Here is a 16105-nt window from a genome sequence, read left to right as displayed (position 1 = left end):
GTTGAGTAAAGCGGTCATCCCTGACTTAGTCATAGTTTTTCTCATATTAGCTCATATTTTTCTCTTTACCCTTAACCCTTCATCATGTCAAAAAGAAGGAAATGGAATGATGACTATGCGTGCTTTGGTTTCACTTACACAACAGGAAATGATGGCTTGCAAAAAACCCAGTGCATTCTTTGTAGCGTTGTGTTTTCCAACTCAAATCTGAAGCCATCCAAGCTTCAAGAGCACTTCAAGAACAACCATGGCGTAGCTGATGTTGAAGGACATGATGTTGGGTCATTGAAAATCAAAAGAGCTCGTTTTGATTCACAAGGAACTCTTTCAAAGTTATGTTTCATTTCTGTTGAAAAACCACTACTTCTTGCTTCATACCAAGTGGCATATAAAGTGGCCAAATACAAGAAGCCCCACACAATTGTGGAAGATCTCAACAAACCATGTGCACCGGAAATGGCAACAATTATCCTGGGCAAAGAAGCAAGAAAAAATTTGAACAGGTGCCCCTATCAAATAATGTCATTCACAACCGAATCAGTGATTCGAGTGAAGATATTTTGGACCAAGTCATCTCAGATGTCAGAGCTGGTCCTCTTGAAATCTCTATTCAGTTGGATGAGTCAACTGATGTCTCCAGTTGTAGTCAACTCATCACATTAGTGAGGTACGTCAATGATGGTGCTGTGAAGGAAGTGTACAATGTCCTGTGTATGTTACTAAAAAGGGCTTCTTTGGTTTGTTACGAGTAGGGATGTTTCTTTGTCTGTTAAATGTTTCTCTCGCCGTTGTTTCGCTTTAGAATGGCTGATATGGTTATTGTATTCATTTGTTAATCAATGGGGAATGTTATTGTGTCTTGTGAGGCTGGGAACTTGGGGGAGGGGTTGCGCAGGCTTGGGTGTGAAGGGAGTCGGGAGGGAGACGCCGAGGAAGGTGGACGTGCGCTCGGAAGACCACCGGGGGTGGTGCCAGGTGCGAAGACGTGGAAGTCGGAGGCAAGTAACGAGGGGTCGAATGGTTCGCTGGTTGAGCTCCAACGAGTGCACTAACTGACTGAACTTTGATAAGTTGGCGCCTTTTGTTTTTTTTCTTGTATATATATATATATATATATATATATATATTGTACTGCCTAATACTCTTTTAATTTTAATAAACTCTTTAAAGTGTATTTCATAACGGTATTTGTTGTGGGTTTGATACTGTTGGCGGGCGCGAGGCATAAACGCGATTCTCACAGCACCTGCGTGTACGGGAGGCGGGATTGGTGAGTGGCTGGATCTCCTTTTCCCCTAGACATATACCAGCCTGTTGGGTAAGTGTTACATTTGTGGGGTGCTCGCCCGGGATTGGATTGTCAGGGGCTGTGGAATGGCGCAGGCAGCAGAGCGGAGATGGACAGAGATAAGTTTGTTAACTGGTGCGAGTTGGAAGATGTACCGGTGCAGTATGCCTGTGTAGTGAGCGGAGTGGATTTTCGAGTTTCGGGAGACGTGTTAGTGCGGGGGTTAAGTTTGGTAAAAGGTATTGGGCAGGTAGAATTGGTAGCTAGACGGTGTGGTAAAGAGGTGGAGTCTAGCTGGGTGTTGGTTAGTACGAGTGCTGACGTCAGGACGTTGGAACTGCCGGCGACGGTCAGTGTACCGGGGGAGGAGGGGCTGTGGGGGCTCCACCCCTTCTCCAAGGATGAGGCTGAGGAGACATCAGAGGAGGAGCTAGAGCTAGAGGAAAACCCCAGAGAGGTGGCCGGCACTAGCAAAGGGAGGAGGGAGGAGGGAGTCGTGACTAGGCCCCCGCCCCCCAGGTAGGGGGGAAGCCTCGGAGCTGGCAGCCGCACTTAACTCCCTGGTGGGAGTGGCCGAGAGGCCACGGCTGAAGCTGGGGGTGTTCTCCGGAGCCAATCCGACTCCGGACGGGGCGGTGGACTATGAGACCTGGATCGAGCATACGTCCTTGATGTTAGAGGAGTGGCCAGGCTCGGAGGAGGAGAAGAGGCAGCGATTGGTGGGAAGTTTGAGGGGTTTAGCAGCCAAAACAGTCGGGAGTTGAAAGCTGAAAAGTCTGGGGCCTCAGTGGAGGAATGTACAGAAGTTTTGGAGGAAGTGTTTGGGTTGTCAGGGGAACCCTGGCTGCTTTTAGCAGAGTTCCAACACCTGGAACAATGGAGAGTGGAAAAGCTCTCCGAGTACATATTTAGGATGGAGGGGATGCTCTCGGGGCTGCGGTGCCGGGGGGTAGTGAAGGCGCCTGACGTGGCTAGCGTGAGGATGAGTCAGTTATTCAGTGGCTCTCTGGAGGAGGACAAGGTGGCATGGACTATCCGGCAGGCTTATAAGAAAGACCCTCCTCCATCGTTCGGGCAACTGATTAGAGAGGTGCGGGAGGAAGAGAGAGCGTTGGGGCGAAAAAGGGGCGCGGGCCTACGGGAGCGATCCTCAGCGATACAGGAAGTGGTGGCTGGGTGGAGGAATGACAACCCACCGGGGGGTAGAGAACCCCCTCTGGAGGGGAGGGACAGGGGAGGTACCCACTCTCAGGGGCGACCAGTGCCGTGGGTTGGGAGCGGGAGCCGTCCTGGGAGAGGAGGGGCGGCAGGCAGCGTGTGCTTTAACTGTGGGAAAGAGGGGCATTTCAGGCGGGACTGTGGGCAGCCGAGGGTGTGCTATAGCTGTGCAGAGGAGGGACACTTTAGGTGGGATTATGAGAGACCAGGAGTTCCACGGAGGACAAGCCCCCCTGCGACTATGAAGGGGGAGGTGTCGGGAAACTTAGGAGAGGCTCAGTGAGGGAACGGACTGGAGCCTCTGGAGGAACACGTTCCCAGAGATCAGCCAGGGGACCACCGGGTGCCCACGCCTCTATTCCAGATGGGCTGGTAGGACCCCATGCCATTGTGGGTCTACGGATAGAGGGAGTTTACGCAAAAGCCGTTCTGGATACGGGATCACAGGTGACCTTATTGTACCGGTCTTTCTACAACCAATCTCTAAAGCATTTGCCCGTAACCCCATTTGACGCCCTGCAGATTTGGGGTGTGAGCGAGGGTGACTACCCGTACGATGGGTACCTATCAGTGAGATTGGAGTTCTCGGAGGGCGATGTGGGAGTGTCCGAAGCTATTGAGACGTTGGTGTTGGTGTGTCCTGACCCGGTGGAAACCGGTGGTGCTGCCCTCCTGGTGGGGACTAATTCCCCCGTTGTGCGACGGCTCCTGGGAGCTTGTAAGGAGAAAGCAGGGGAAGACTTTCTGGAGACCCTCTCGGTGCATCCAGTGTTTCGAGCAGTGTTCGAAGAAGGGGTTGCCTCCCTAGGACTGGACCCGGAGTGTAAACGAGGGATGGTGTGGTGTACGCAGGCGAGGCCCAAGGTGATCCGACCAGGGGAGGTAGCACTAGTGATGGGGACCCCCAGATTCCCAGGAGTGCCGACGGGCAAAGCCCTGTTAGTAGACGCCCCGGACGATCTTGAAGGGGAGACACGATTTCCGGCGGGGGCGCTGGTGAGGTCCGAAGTGCAGAGACCAGGGGTGGTACATGCGAGGCGTATAGCCGTAAGTGTCAGGAACACTACGGCAAGAGACATCACCTTTAAGAGGGGAATGCCGCTGGCACATCTGTTTCCGGTGACGGTAATGTCTAGCGCACCAGTGAGGACCCCTAACGGGGAGGGATCGGAGCATCGAAGGGAGCTGACCGCTGAAGTCTTTAACTTCGGGGATTCCCCTATGTCGCCGGAGTGGAAACGCAGGCTAGTGGAGAAGATGCTGAAGATGGAAGCTGTTTTTTCTCGGGGCGAGTTTGATGTTGGCTGCTCCAAAAGCACTAGCCACATCATCCGGGTGATGGAGGACACCCCGTTCAGAGAGAGATCCCGGCGGCTGGCTCCGGCAGATGTTGAGGACGTGCGGCAGCACTTGTGCAAGTTGAAGGAAGCCGGAATCATAGTTGAGTCCCGAAGTCCTTATGCGTCCCCAATAGTGGTGGCATGGAAGAAGAATGGGCGAGTGCGTATGTGTGTTGACTACAGGACGTTGAATCGGCGAACTGTCCCTGATCAATATACTGTCCCAAGAGTGGAGGATGCGTTGGCCTGCCTGAGCGGTGCGAAGTGGTTCAGTGTGCTGGATTTAAGAAGTGGGTATTACCAGATCCCGATGAGTGCGGGCAATAAAGAGAAGACCGCTTTTATCTGACCGCTGGGGTTCTTTCAGTTTGAACGAATGCCCCAAGGCATATCGGAAGCCCCAGCCACCTTCCAGAGGCTCATGGAGAGAACTGTGGGGGATATGAATCTGTTAGAGGTGCTGGTGTACCTGGACGATTTGATAGTGTTTGGATCGACTTTGGAGGAACATGAGGAGAGACTGTTGAAGGTGTTGGACCGGCTTAATGAAGAAGGGTTGAAGCTTTACCTGGACAAATGCCAGTTCTGCAAGTCGTCGGTTAGCTACGTTGGCCATATCATTTCGCGAGAGGGAGTGGCTACTGATCCAACCAAGATAGAGGCCATGACTACCTGGCCGAGACCCCAGAAAGTGGGCGCTCTGCGCTCATTTTTGGGGTTCTGTGGGTATTACCGGCGATTTGTGAAAGGATACGCCAAAGTGTGTCACCCGTTGACTCAGCTGTTGTGTGGCTATCCCCCGGTGGGAAAGAAAAGGACGGGGGACCAGAGGCAGGACGCTGGCGGATACTGGAACCCGGCGGAACCTTTTGGCTCGAGATGGGATGATCAATGTGAAGAGGCGTTCCGATCTTTGAAAAGGGCACTGACCCAGGCCCCGGTGTTGGCTTTTGCCGATCCCCAGAAGCCATATGTGCTGCACACGGATGCCAGCCGAGACGGTCTAGGAGCTGTTCTGTACCAGGAGCATGGCAAAGCATTGAGACTGGTAGCATTTGTCAGCCAAAGCTTGTCGCCATCGGAGAGAAACTATCCCACTCACAAGTTGGAGTTCCTGGCGCAGAAGTGGGCGGTGGTGGACAAGCTGGGCGATTACCTGTACGGAGCCAAGTTTGAGGTGAGAACGGATAACAATCCTCTCACTTATATTTTGACTTCGGCGAAGCTGGATGCCACAGGACATCGGTGGCTGGCGGCCTTGTCGGTATATGAGTTCAGCCTGAGGTACCGGCCCGGAAGCAAGAATGTCGATGCGGATGCTTTGTCTCGTCGGGAGCCGGGGGAACAGGAGAGGGACGAGGAGTGGGAGAGTGTCCCTGCCCCTGGAGTGAAGGCGATGTGTCAGTTTGCTATCACCGTGAAGGCCGAGGGAAGAGGGAGGTTGGAACGAGCCGTGGACCATTTGGGGGTTTTTGACGACGCCATACCCCTAGCTTACTGTGACCTGACTGCACTGCGGACTAAACAGTTGCCAGAACTGAGTCCAGGGGAAGTGGCAGCTGCTCAGCAAAATGACCCAGGCATTGGCACAGTGTGGAGAGCGGTCGAGAGGGGGGATGGGGCGTTGGCTGAGAAGGCGAAACACCCATTCGTGCCCCTGTTGAAGGAGTGGTCTCGGTTGAAGTTAAAGAACCAAATCTTATACCGGGTAACGGCGCCTCCGGACCAACCCCACTGTTGGCAACTGGTCCTGCCGGAGGAGTATCGGCAGGCTGTACTCCAGGCCCTACATGATGATTCCGGACACTTGGGGGTGGAAAAGACCTATGGATTACTCAAAGACCGGTTCTACTGGCGCCGGATGAGGGGGGAAGTCGAAGAATACTGTAGGGGATGCAGTCGTTGCATCCGGAGGAAGACCCTGCCCATGTTGGCGGCTCCACTGTCGCACTTGCAGAGTGTGGGACCTCTGGACCTGGTATGTATGGATTTTCTGTCGATTGAGCCTGACACCAGCAACACCGCGAATGTCTTAGTCATCACCGATCATTACACTCACTATGCTCAGGCATTTCCCACTAAGGATCAGAGGGCGACGACAGTGGCGAAGGTATTATGGGAGAAGTATTTTGTTCATAACGGCCTTCCCAGGCGAATCCATAGTGATCAGGGGTGGGACTTTGAGAGCCGCCTTATCCATGAATTACTGACTATGCTTGGGGTTGAGAAATCGAGGACTACCCCTTATCACCCACAGGGAGATCCACAGCCAGAGAGGTTCAACAGGACCCTGTTGGATATGCTCGGGACGCTGGAGATTGGACAGAAAAGCAGGTGGAGTCGTCATATTGGACAATTGGTTCACTATTACAATTGTACTCGCAATGATGCTACAGGATATTCGCCCTATTATCTGATGTTCGGGCGGGAAGTGAGGTTGCCCATTGACTTGTGTTTTGAGGGTGAAGTGGGTGAATTACCCAGGAAGTCCCATCTAAAGTATGTGTCCGACAAGAAGAGGGAGTTACTGCGGGCGTACAAGTTGGCCGAGGCGGTGCCTACCAAACAAAATCAGAGGAATAAGATGCGGTATGATCGAAAGGTGAAGTTTGTTCAATTATTGCCGGGCGACCGGGTCCTTTTACGGAATTTGGGACTCCCTGGTAAGCATAAGTTGGCAGATCGATGGGCAGCCAGCCCCTATGTAATAGAGAGCCAGATGCCGAACCTGCCAGTTTACCGGGTGAAACCTGAGGATGGGAAAGGGCCTATCAAGGTACTCCATCGGAATCACCTGCTGCCGCTGGGTCAAGCGGTGCAGGTGGATACGGAGCCAGAGTGGGAGGTTACGCCTAGTACAAGGACTCTGCGAGGGCGCGGAGAAAGGGAAGAGCCAGCTGCTGAAGAGCGGGGACAGGTCCCTCGCCCGAAAATGGCTATCGATTCGGAGGAGGACGACTCAGATGAGTGGCCCCTGTTCTCATTCGCTGGTGCTCCAGTACCAGGAGAGGAGGCTCTTGGCCCTTTCCATACTGAATTGGGTGAGAGGAGGGAAGGTCTTGAGGGTCAGATGGAGAGGCAGCCAACATTGGTGGGAGAGAGGGTGGAGCCCGAGCGTGAGCCGGAGAGATCTCAGGTGAGGGAGGACCCCCGTGAGGAAGGGGGTGAGGGTCTGTCAGGAAGACCTGGGGTGTCCAAGACAGTGGGTTCGCAGGTGAAGAGGGAGCCCAGTGGGGCAGAAGGGGTATCTCAGAGGATTAGGCGCCCCCCGGAGAGGTTGACATATGTGGTACCAGGAGAACCAAGTGTGATTTCTACTGCTCTGGGTAGTTATGTCACTGCTTTCTGCACCTGGGTGGGGTTTTGTGTGTTGCAAGAAGCTTTGGGGAACTCTAGTAATGCCATGAGGGCATGACATTTGCTGGTGGGGAGAGAATGTACAATGTCCTGTGTATGTTACTAAAAAGGGCTTCTTTGGTTTGTTACGAGTAGGGATGTTTCTTTGTCTGTTAAATGTTTCTCTCACCGTTGTTTCGCTTTAGAATGGCTGATATGGTAATTGTTTTCATTTGTTAATCAATGGGGAATGTTATTGTGTTTTATGAGGCTGGGAACTTGGGGGAGGGGTTGCGCGGGCTTGGGAGTGAAGGGAGTCAGGAGGGAGACGCCGAGGAAGGTGGACGTGCGCTCGGAAGACCACCGGGGGTGGTGCCAGGTGCGAAGACGTGGAAGTCGGAGGCAAGCGACGAGGGGTCGAATGGTTCGCTGGTTGAGCTCCAACGAGTGCACTAACTGACTGTACTTTGATAAGTTGGCGCCTTTTGTTTTTTTTCTTGTATATATATATATATATATATATATATATATATATAGTATTGCCTAATACTCTTTTAATTTTAATAAACTCTTTAAAGTGTATTTCATACACCCGGTATTTGTTGTGGGTTTGATACTGTTGGTGGGCGCGAGGCATAAACGCGATTCTCACAGCACCTGCGTGTACGGGAGGCGGGGTTGGTGAGTGGCTGGATCTCCTTTTCCCCTAGACATATACCAGCCTGTTGGGTAAGTGTTACAGAAGATTTCTTGTTTTGTAAAGATCTGAAAACAAACACAACTGCAAAGGATGTGATGCAGCTGGTGAAAGACGTCTTTGCCAAACATGATTTAGATATCAAAGTCATTGGTTCTGTGTGCACTGACGGGGCACCTGCAATGCTTGGAAATAAATCTGGCTGTTCTGCATTGATGAAAAAGGAGATACCAGACTTGCAAGTTACCTATTGTTTTCTTCATCGGCATGCTTTGGCATCAAAAACATTGCCTCCAAATTTGAAGAAAATCCTTGATGCTTGTGTGAAGATCATCAACTGGATCGGGGGCATGCTTTGAACCATCACATCTTCAGATCATTTTGTGAGGATCTGGGAAGTGAGCATTCAGATTTGCTTTTCCACACAGAAGTCCGTTGGTTGTCACGAGGACAAGCTTTAACCTGCTTATTTGAACTGTGGGAAGAAATCAAAATCTTTCTGGAGGTGCGTGAATGTGATCTGGTTGGGGCAATGGAATCACAGGAATTCACCCAAATGCTGGCTTATTTAGCTGACATTTTCACTCGTATGAATGACCTGAGTGTTTCTCTTCTTGGAAAAGGGATAAACATATTGAAGGCTTGTGAAAAGTTGAATGCTTCAAAGAAAAGTTATGTCTTTGGCGTCGAAGGATGGAAAGAGGCAGTCTCTCAAATTTTCCTTCACTAGAAGAGATGGGTGATGATGCTGGATCCATAACTCCTACTGTGCGTGAAGAAATTGTGGCTCATTTGGAAATGCTGTCAGAATCGTTTGATGGATATTTTGCTGCTGGAGACCTGAAGATTTCAGAAGAATGGATCATGAATCCATATTCCTACAATTTGGCAAAAATGTCAGATGATGCAGAGCTGAAGGAAGATCTTATTGATTGGCGGACAAATCGAGCTCTTGAAATGCAATTTGAAAGCAAGACTTTGGAGGAGTTTTGGTGTGCAGCACTGGATATGTTCCCAAGACTTGGTGGAAAAGCACTCCGTGTCCTCATTCCATTTGCAACAACATACTTGTGTGAATCTGGATTCAGTTCTCTTTTGTCAATCAAGACAAAATCTAGGTATCGCCTGAATCCACAGGCAGACCTGAGGATCGCAGTCAGCAAGTAAGTTCCATGTTTTGAAAAAATCACGAATGAGAAGCAGGAGCAAAGAAGTCATTGAATTTTATGTTCACAATTGGGATTGATTTCACTGTTTACAATTTTTTCTGAATAAATTAGAATCTAATTACACAATTTATATTTGCATTTTCTGCACTGAGTTAAAAGCTTATTTTTTAAGTTCAATTTGTTCACCCGCAGTATGGTATGTGGTTCAAAAATTAGAAATTAGACTTCTTCATCTTCAAATGTGATATTACTTTTGTAGGGGGTGCGAACATTAATCAAACATTTCCTAGGGGTGTGGGGCATAGAAAAGGTTGAGAACCACTGCCATAAAGGATGGGGTTCAGGATGCTGCTGAGGGAGACTAGGCCCATGGACAAGTTATCCCAGACCCAGGCGGCCTGATGTTTGGAGAAAGCCTGAACTAGGCCGCAGATGTGGTATGGCAGCCAGCAGAGGAAAAAGGCGGCAACTACAACTGCAATGAGGCGGACAGGCTTCCTGGTCTTGCTGGACTTGGTGAACTTGCCCTTCTGCAGCTTCTGGCCGACCAGGAGGTAGCAGAATGCCATGATGAGGAAGGGGATGATGAAGGCAAAGAGGGCCCGTGTCACCTCCACCACCTCCCTGGTCCGGTCTCCAAAATCAATCTCGGTGTAGTTCATAGTGCAGTAATTCAAGTTGAACTCAGAGTCTATGTATGTCGTCCGTGTACCAGCAAAATTAAAGCAGACGTCGGGAGTGCTTTGTAGGCAAAAAAGAGAAATGATCGCTTTGAAAACAAGCCCACGGCCCAGGAAAGGGGAGATGGATTGTGGGGAGTGGGAGCAAAGACAGTGACGCTCTCCCGTGCGGGTCCAGAGTTTGGGAGAAGATCTCCTCACAGAGGTCGACTGCGGGCTGCCCAGACTTTTAAAATAAAATGTCCAAGGTATTGCCTGTCTTCACCAGGGAACTGGGAAGGGGAGGGATTTCAGCAAGTGTTCATGATGGGACTGTCACAGTCTTTGCTCCTTTGTGCCTGACAGTTCCACAGACACCTCTTGCCACCTACAGCAGGAGTTCCTCTGCTCCCAGAGGGACAGAACTCTTTCCCAACAACCAGATTTCTTGTGCACAGCCTCTTCTCCCAACGGTGGACCCCAGCTCAGTCAAACAGGCAACATCTCGTGACTGATGACTGTCAATATCTACCACACCACCGACCCCCCTCCCACCCCACCCCACTGACTTAATCTTCCAGCTCCACACCGGGACTGTGGGATCAGATCTGTAGAGGGAAATTCACTCTGTGTCTGACCGTGAGAGTGTGTGATGGGATGGTGTGGAGGGAGCTTCACTCTGTGTCTGATCCATGGAGTGTGTGATGGGACGGTGAACAGGGAGATTAACACTGTATCTGACCCTGGGAGTGTGTGATGGGACAGTGCGGAGGGAGCTTCACTCTGTGTCTGACCCCGGGAGTGTGTGATGGGACAGTGAGGAGGGAGCTTCACTCTGCGTCTGACCCCGGGAATGTGTGATGGGACAGTGTTGGGGGAGCTTCACTCTGTGTCTGACCCCGGGAGTGTGTGATGTGATGGTGTGGAGGCAGCTTCACTCTGTGTCGGACCCCGGGAGTGTGTGATAGGACAGTGAGGAGGGAGTTTCACTCGGTGTCTGACCCCGGGAGTGTGTGATGGGACGGTGTGGAGGGAGCTTCACTCTGTGTCTGACCCCGGGAGTGTGTGATGGGATGTTTACCCCTTTTTCTCTCATTCAGGAACTCCTGTGGTTTCTCTTCAACGCTTTGCCGTCCCCATCTGATTCAGTTTGAGGAACTGAGCTAATAAACCAGAGATTTAAAAAAGTGACAAAATCATACTGATGTGTTTTTCAGCATCAGACGGGACCCACTCCACTCTCCGGACTGCTCCCGGACCAGCGTCCTATTCTCCCTTCCCTGCTCTACCGGGGCTGCGGACAGCCCTTCCGTTCTTTTCTGCACAGTTCATCTTCAGGATTGGTCGCTGTGGTCGCAGCAGTTTGGGATCTGAGTCCAACTCTCCCGAGCTGCCCGGGGGGACGGAGTGAGCCAGAGATTCCGGGGAGGCTGAACTTCATCGAGAGGGAGAGCAGGCTCCAAGGTGAGTCGGTGGGGGCCCAGGAAGGAATGCCGGTGCTGGGGTCCCTAGGGGCCGGCAGTGGATGATGAATGGTGGGGAGGGAGAGGGTGGGGTGGTGTGGGGGAGGTGAGGATGGAGGAGTACACTGCGTTCATTTCGGTGAGGAGGGAGTGCCGTGCTGAGGGTGAGGAGGTGAGGAGGGAGAGTCACACTGAAGGCCACTTTCTTCCCCGTCCATTTCCCGTCTCTGCTGTGGGTCTGGAGGGTCTGTCAGGGAGGAGAACCAATGCGGTGTGTGAGGGCTGGTGAGGAGTGAGCACCGTGGTGCAGGAGGGGCAGTGAAGGGGGAGATGGGTGTGACTTCCAACCTCTCTCTCTTTTCCCTCCAACCCTCCTCTCTCCATCTAGACCCGTCTTATTCCCACCCCTTCAAACTTTCACCCCACCCTTTCTTGTTCTTCCCTCCTCTCTATCTCTTCCCCTGCCCCTCCACCCTTTGCCACTCACCTTCCCCTCTTTCCCTCCTTATGCTTTCCACCGTTCCTGTATTCAACCCTCCCCCACTTCATCTCACATCCTCCGTCCCCCTCTCTCTTTGCTTGTCCCTGCCATGTACTGCAACCTCCCTTCCCCACACCCCATCTTTACCCCCTCCCTCCTTCCCTTCACCCTTCCGTCTCCTACGCAATGGTTCCACCTTTCCTCCTCCTCCTTCTCCCCATCCCTCCACCACTCCTTCTCCTTCCCATTCCTCCTCCTCCCCTTTTCTCCTTCTAACCTTCCCTCCTCCTCCTCTTCCTCTTCCTTCCTCATCCACCGCTTCCTTCTCCACATTCCCCTCCTTCTTCTTTTTCCTCCCTTTTACCCTCCCTCCTCCACCCTTTACCTCTTCCTCCCCACCCTCCCCTTCCCAACTCCTCCTCCTCTCCCCTTTCTCCTCTTACTTTTCCTCCTCTTCCCTTCCCCTCCCCCTTCCTGCTCCTTATTCCCTCTCCTTCACCCTCCCCATTCCTCATCCTTCTATCCTTCATGTTCCCCCTCCCCATCCCTCATCCCCTTCCCTCTTCCTCCTCTCTTTCCCTCTTCCCCCTCCCCTTCCCTCTTCCCCTCCCCTCTTCACCATTTCTCTTAAGACTCACTCTTCCCCATCCCTCCCCTCCTCCTCTCACCTTGTCTACTCCCTCTCCCATTTCTCTCCTCTTCCCTTCTCTCACCTGTCCTTATTCTTCAATTCCCCCCCCCCCCCGGTTATCTTCAACCAATCTTCACCTGTCCTCCCTTCACCATCTCCTCTGCCCGTCCTCCCACCTTTCAGCTGCCAGCATCCTCCCCTTACCCATCCATTTCTCTTCCCTTTGCACCTCCTCATCCCCCAGTTTCAGTTCCTCCTCTGTTGTTCATTCCCTCCCCCTCCCTTTCTCCCTTCACTCCGGTTTCGTCCTTTATCATCTTCACCTACCTCTCCTCTCCCGTGCACCTCTCCTTTTGAAGCCATCTTCCCTCTTTTCCCTCCCTATCTCTCCCTGCTTCCTCTTTCCCTCTCCCACCTCTCTACTTTTGTCCCCTCCCTCCATTCCTAACCTCTCTCACCTCCACAATATCTTCCCCTCCAGGCTCAGCATGATGTATTATGGAGATGATTACTTCTACAACATGTCTTCCCTTGGAAACTACTCTGATGAGAACTTACCTGAGGATTGTGAGACCCAACTGCCAGCAGCCTCCACCTTGTCCATCTTTGTCTACGCCCTCACTTTCCTGTTGGGCGTCCCTGGCAACGGGGCCGTCATCTGGGTGACAGGCTTCAAGATGAAGCGGAGCATCAACAGGGTGTGGTTCCTGAACCTGGCTGTGGCAGACCTGACCTACTGCCTCAGCCTCCCCTTCCAGATGGCTAACGTTGCCCTGGGAAACTCCTGGCCTACAGACAATGTCCTCTGTAAGCTCATTCCCTCTGCCATCGTCCTGAACATGTACGCCAGTGTCTTCCTATTGACCATGATCAGCATCGACCGCTGTCTGGCTGTCACTAGGCCCGTTTGGTCCCAGACTCACCGGTCCCTGGCTAGGGTGCGTGCGGCCTGCCTTGCGGCCTGGGGCCTCGCCTTCCTCATGTGCCTGCCCACTCTGCTGACACGGACGATGTACATAGACTCTGAGTTCGGCTTGACTTACTGCACCATGAACTACACCGGGACTTATTTCGGAGACCGGACCAGGGAGGTGGTGGAGGTGACACGGGCCCTTTTTGCCTTCATCTTCCCCTTCCTCATCATGGCATTCTGCTACCTCCTGATCAGCCAGAAGCTGCAGAGGGGCAGGTTTGCCAAGTCCAGCAAGACCAGGAAGCCTGTCCGCCTCATTGCAGTTGTAGTTGCCGCCTTTTTCCTCTGCTGGCTCCCATACCACATCTGCGGCCTAGCTCAGGCTTTCTCCAAACATCAGGCGGCCTGGGTCTGGGATAGCTTCTCCGTGGGCCTAGCCTCCTTCAACAGCGCCCTGAACCCCATCCTCTATGTCTTTGCCGGCCGCAACTTCCGCCAGGTTTTCCGGCGTTCCCTGTCCACCTCGCTCCGCTTGGCCTTTGCTGAGGAGCGGACGGAGTCAGTCTGCAGGACTCACATCAAGACCATCTCCAGTATGAATGCCAGAGTGTGAGGGCTCTCCCTCTATGTCCCGCCAATGCTGGCTCCTCGCTCCGTCCTGCCATTGATACCCCTTACTCCATCTTGCCCTCTATCAACTCCCGCCATTATCGCAACCGTTCTGCCCCCACCAGCGCTCTGCCTACCATTGTCCCAATCCTACAAGGCCTATCGTTCAAGACCTAGTGAACCAAAATCCTCGGCTGAAAGCCAACCACTGACCCCTGCCCCCCACCACCTATTTTCCTGTGATCTGTTCAACCCCTGAGCAACTAACTGAATATTTCTCCGCAGTCGCCACATAGCGTCCGATCAAAAAAACCTGCCCCGGCTCAAAGGACCCTCTGCGTGAGTCCAGGCCAAGTTGGTTCACTGCCTCCTGGGCCTGGCTTCCTCATTGCCATGGCGACCAGATATGACAGCACTTTCATGCCGTGACTTTTGCCCCACTTCTGCCACCTCCATCAGGTCCACCCTCAACCCCCCCCCGCTCCAGGGAGAACAGACCCAGACTCTCTGGTCTCTCCTCATAACCGAAACACTCTGTCCCGGACAACGTCCTCTGCACCCTCTACAGTGCAGTCACCTCCGTCCTGTAGTGTGGACACTGTACTGCAGCTGTGGGTTGGCCAAAGTTTTGGACCAAGAACCTTCACCAGGACTGTTTATTCATTAAAAATAAAACTTTGAAATAAAATTATAAATAAAATGAGTAAAAGATATGTTTATTCATCTATGGAAATGAATAAACATGACTGCTTATCTATTTCCATAGTTCCTATGGTGCTGGGGTGGAGATACATCTCTACTAAAGGAGATGTAAGGTTCCCCTTTCCTCCACCAGCCTGCAGGTCACTCTTGGGCAAGTTGTAGACCCTCCCATCAGGGTCACGTGAAGACGTGGGAGCAGGTGGGAGGTGGTCATATGAACAGCCGGTGCAGATCACAAGTCCTGGTTATGCGACCACTGACACCAGTCAGACAATCTCTAAAGAGTATTGATAATGGCCGTGGTCACCTGTCTTGTAAAGACACTGCCCAGAAGAAGGCAATGGCAAACCCCTTCTGCAGGAAAATTGCCAAGAACAATGTTGATCTCAGACTGCGATCGCCTACACCATACGACACGGCGCATAATGAGCCAACAATCGCTCCTCTGAGTCCCTCCAGCGTTTTGTGCGTGTTGCTCTGGAAGAGTTAGCAAGAGCTGCAGAATCTCTTGTGTTTACAACAGCGGTCCCCACCCTGGGGTCCGGGGAGACCCCTTGTGTGATTGGACCATGGCACAGAAAAGAGTGGGATCCCCTGGTTTACAAGGAAAAACTTGCACAACACCAGGCGAGGGTAGAGATCGATCCGTATGGGGAGGGTGGACAAAACTGGATCGTCTTCTCCAGGGGCTGAGGGGAGACCTGCTGGAAGTTTATAAACTCATGGGGGCATGGATGGGATGGACAGTGACGATCAGTTTCTCCTCCCGCCCCCAGGAAGAGGGCTTCGTCTGAAGGGGAGAGGAAGGAAAGTTTAAAGGAGACGTGCTGGGTGCCAGAAGTGGGCTGCCATGGGGGGAGGTGGTAGTGGAAGCACCGGCCTGTTTAATTAATGAATTTATTGAGTTACAGCGCAGATTAGACTCTTCCAGTCCTTTGTGCCACACCGCCCAGCAATCGCCTGATCTAAACGTGCCTAATCCCAGGATAGTTTATAATAGCCAATGACCAGAATAGAACCTGGGTCTCCCATACTGTGCTAACCGCGACACTAGAGACTTCTACACACAGTGGACTCTTCGTTAGTGCAAGTATCTAATCAGCCAATCACGAGGAAGCAACCCAGTACATAAAAGCAGGCAGATGTGGTCAAGAGGTTCAGATCAAACATGGGAATGGGGGAGGAAATGTGATCGAAGTGACTTTGACTGTAGGATGCATTATTGGTGCCAGATGGGGTGGTCTGAGTATCTTAGAAACTGCTGATCTCCTGGGATTTTCAGACACAGGGGTCTGTAGAGTTTACAGAGAATGGTGCAAAAACAAATGAAAAACACCCATTGAGTTGTGTGGGCGAAAAAGCCTTGTTAATGAGAGAGATCAGAGGAGAATGGCCAGACTGGCTCAAGCTGTCAGGAAGGTGGCAGTATCTCCAATATCCACTCGTTACAACAGAGACCACAACACGTCAAACCTTGAAGTGGACGGGATAGAGCAGCAGATCACAAGCATACACTCAGTGGCCGGTTTATTCAGTACAGGAGGGACCGAATAAAGTGGCCACTGAGTGTATGTAGACACATGATCGTGCAGGGAATGG

The 16105-nt window shown here is 52.1% G+C and overlaps 1 protein-coding gene across 1 annotated transcript in view; it reads left to right on the top strand.

Annotated features, from left to right (window-relative positions):
* The window catches only part of LOC140715621 (C3a anaphylatoxin chemotactic receptor-like), a 28055-nt gene extending 13604 nt beyond the window's left edge, over nucleotides 1-14451 (top strand). The window contains exons 2-3 of the mRNA XM_073027989.1: nucleotides 10925-11171; nucleotides 12764-14451. Coding sequence (XP_072884090.1) covers nucleotides 12771-13808 — 1038 coding nt within the window. The 5' untranslated portion in view covers nucleotides 10925-11171; nucleotides 12764-12770 and the 3' untranslated portion in view covers nucleotides 13809-14451. The remainder of the gene's footprint in view (nucleotides 1-10924; nucleotides 11172-12763) is intronic.
* Nucleotides 14452-16105: the final 1654 nt, after the last annotated feature.

Source organism: Hemitrygon akajei, chromosome 24, assembly GCF_048418815.1.
Source record: "Hemitrygon akajei chromosome 24, sHemAka1.3, whole genome shotgun sequence".
Classification (NCBI taxonomy): Eukaryota; Metazoa; Chordata; class Chondrichthyes; order Myliobatiformes; family Dasyatidae; genus Hemitrygon; species Hemitrygon akajei.
The sequence above is the reverse complement of the archived record's forward strand: the minus strand, read 5'-3'. Positions and strand labels throughout refer to the sequence as shown.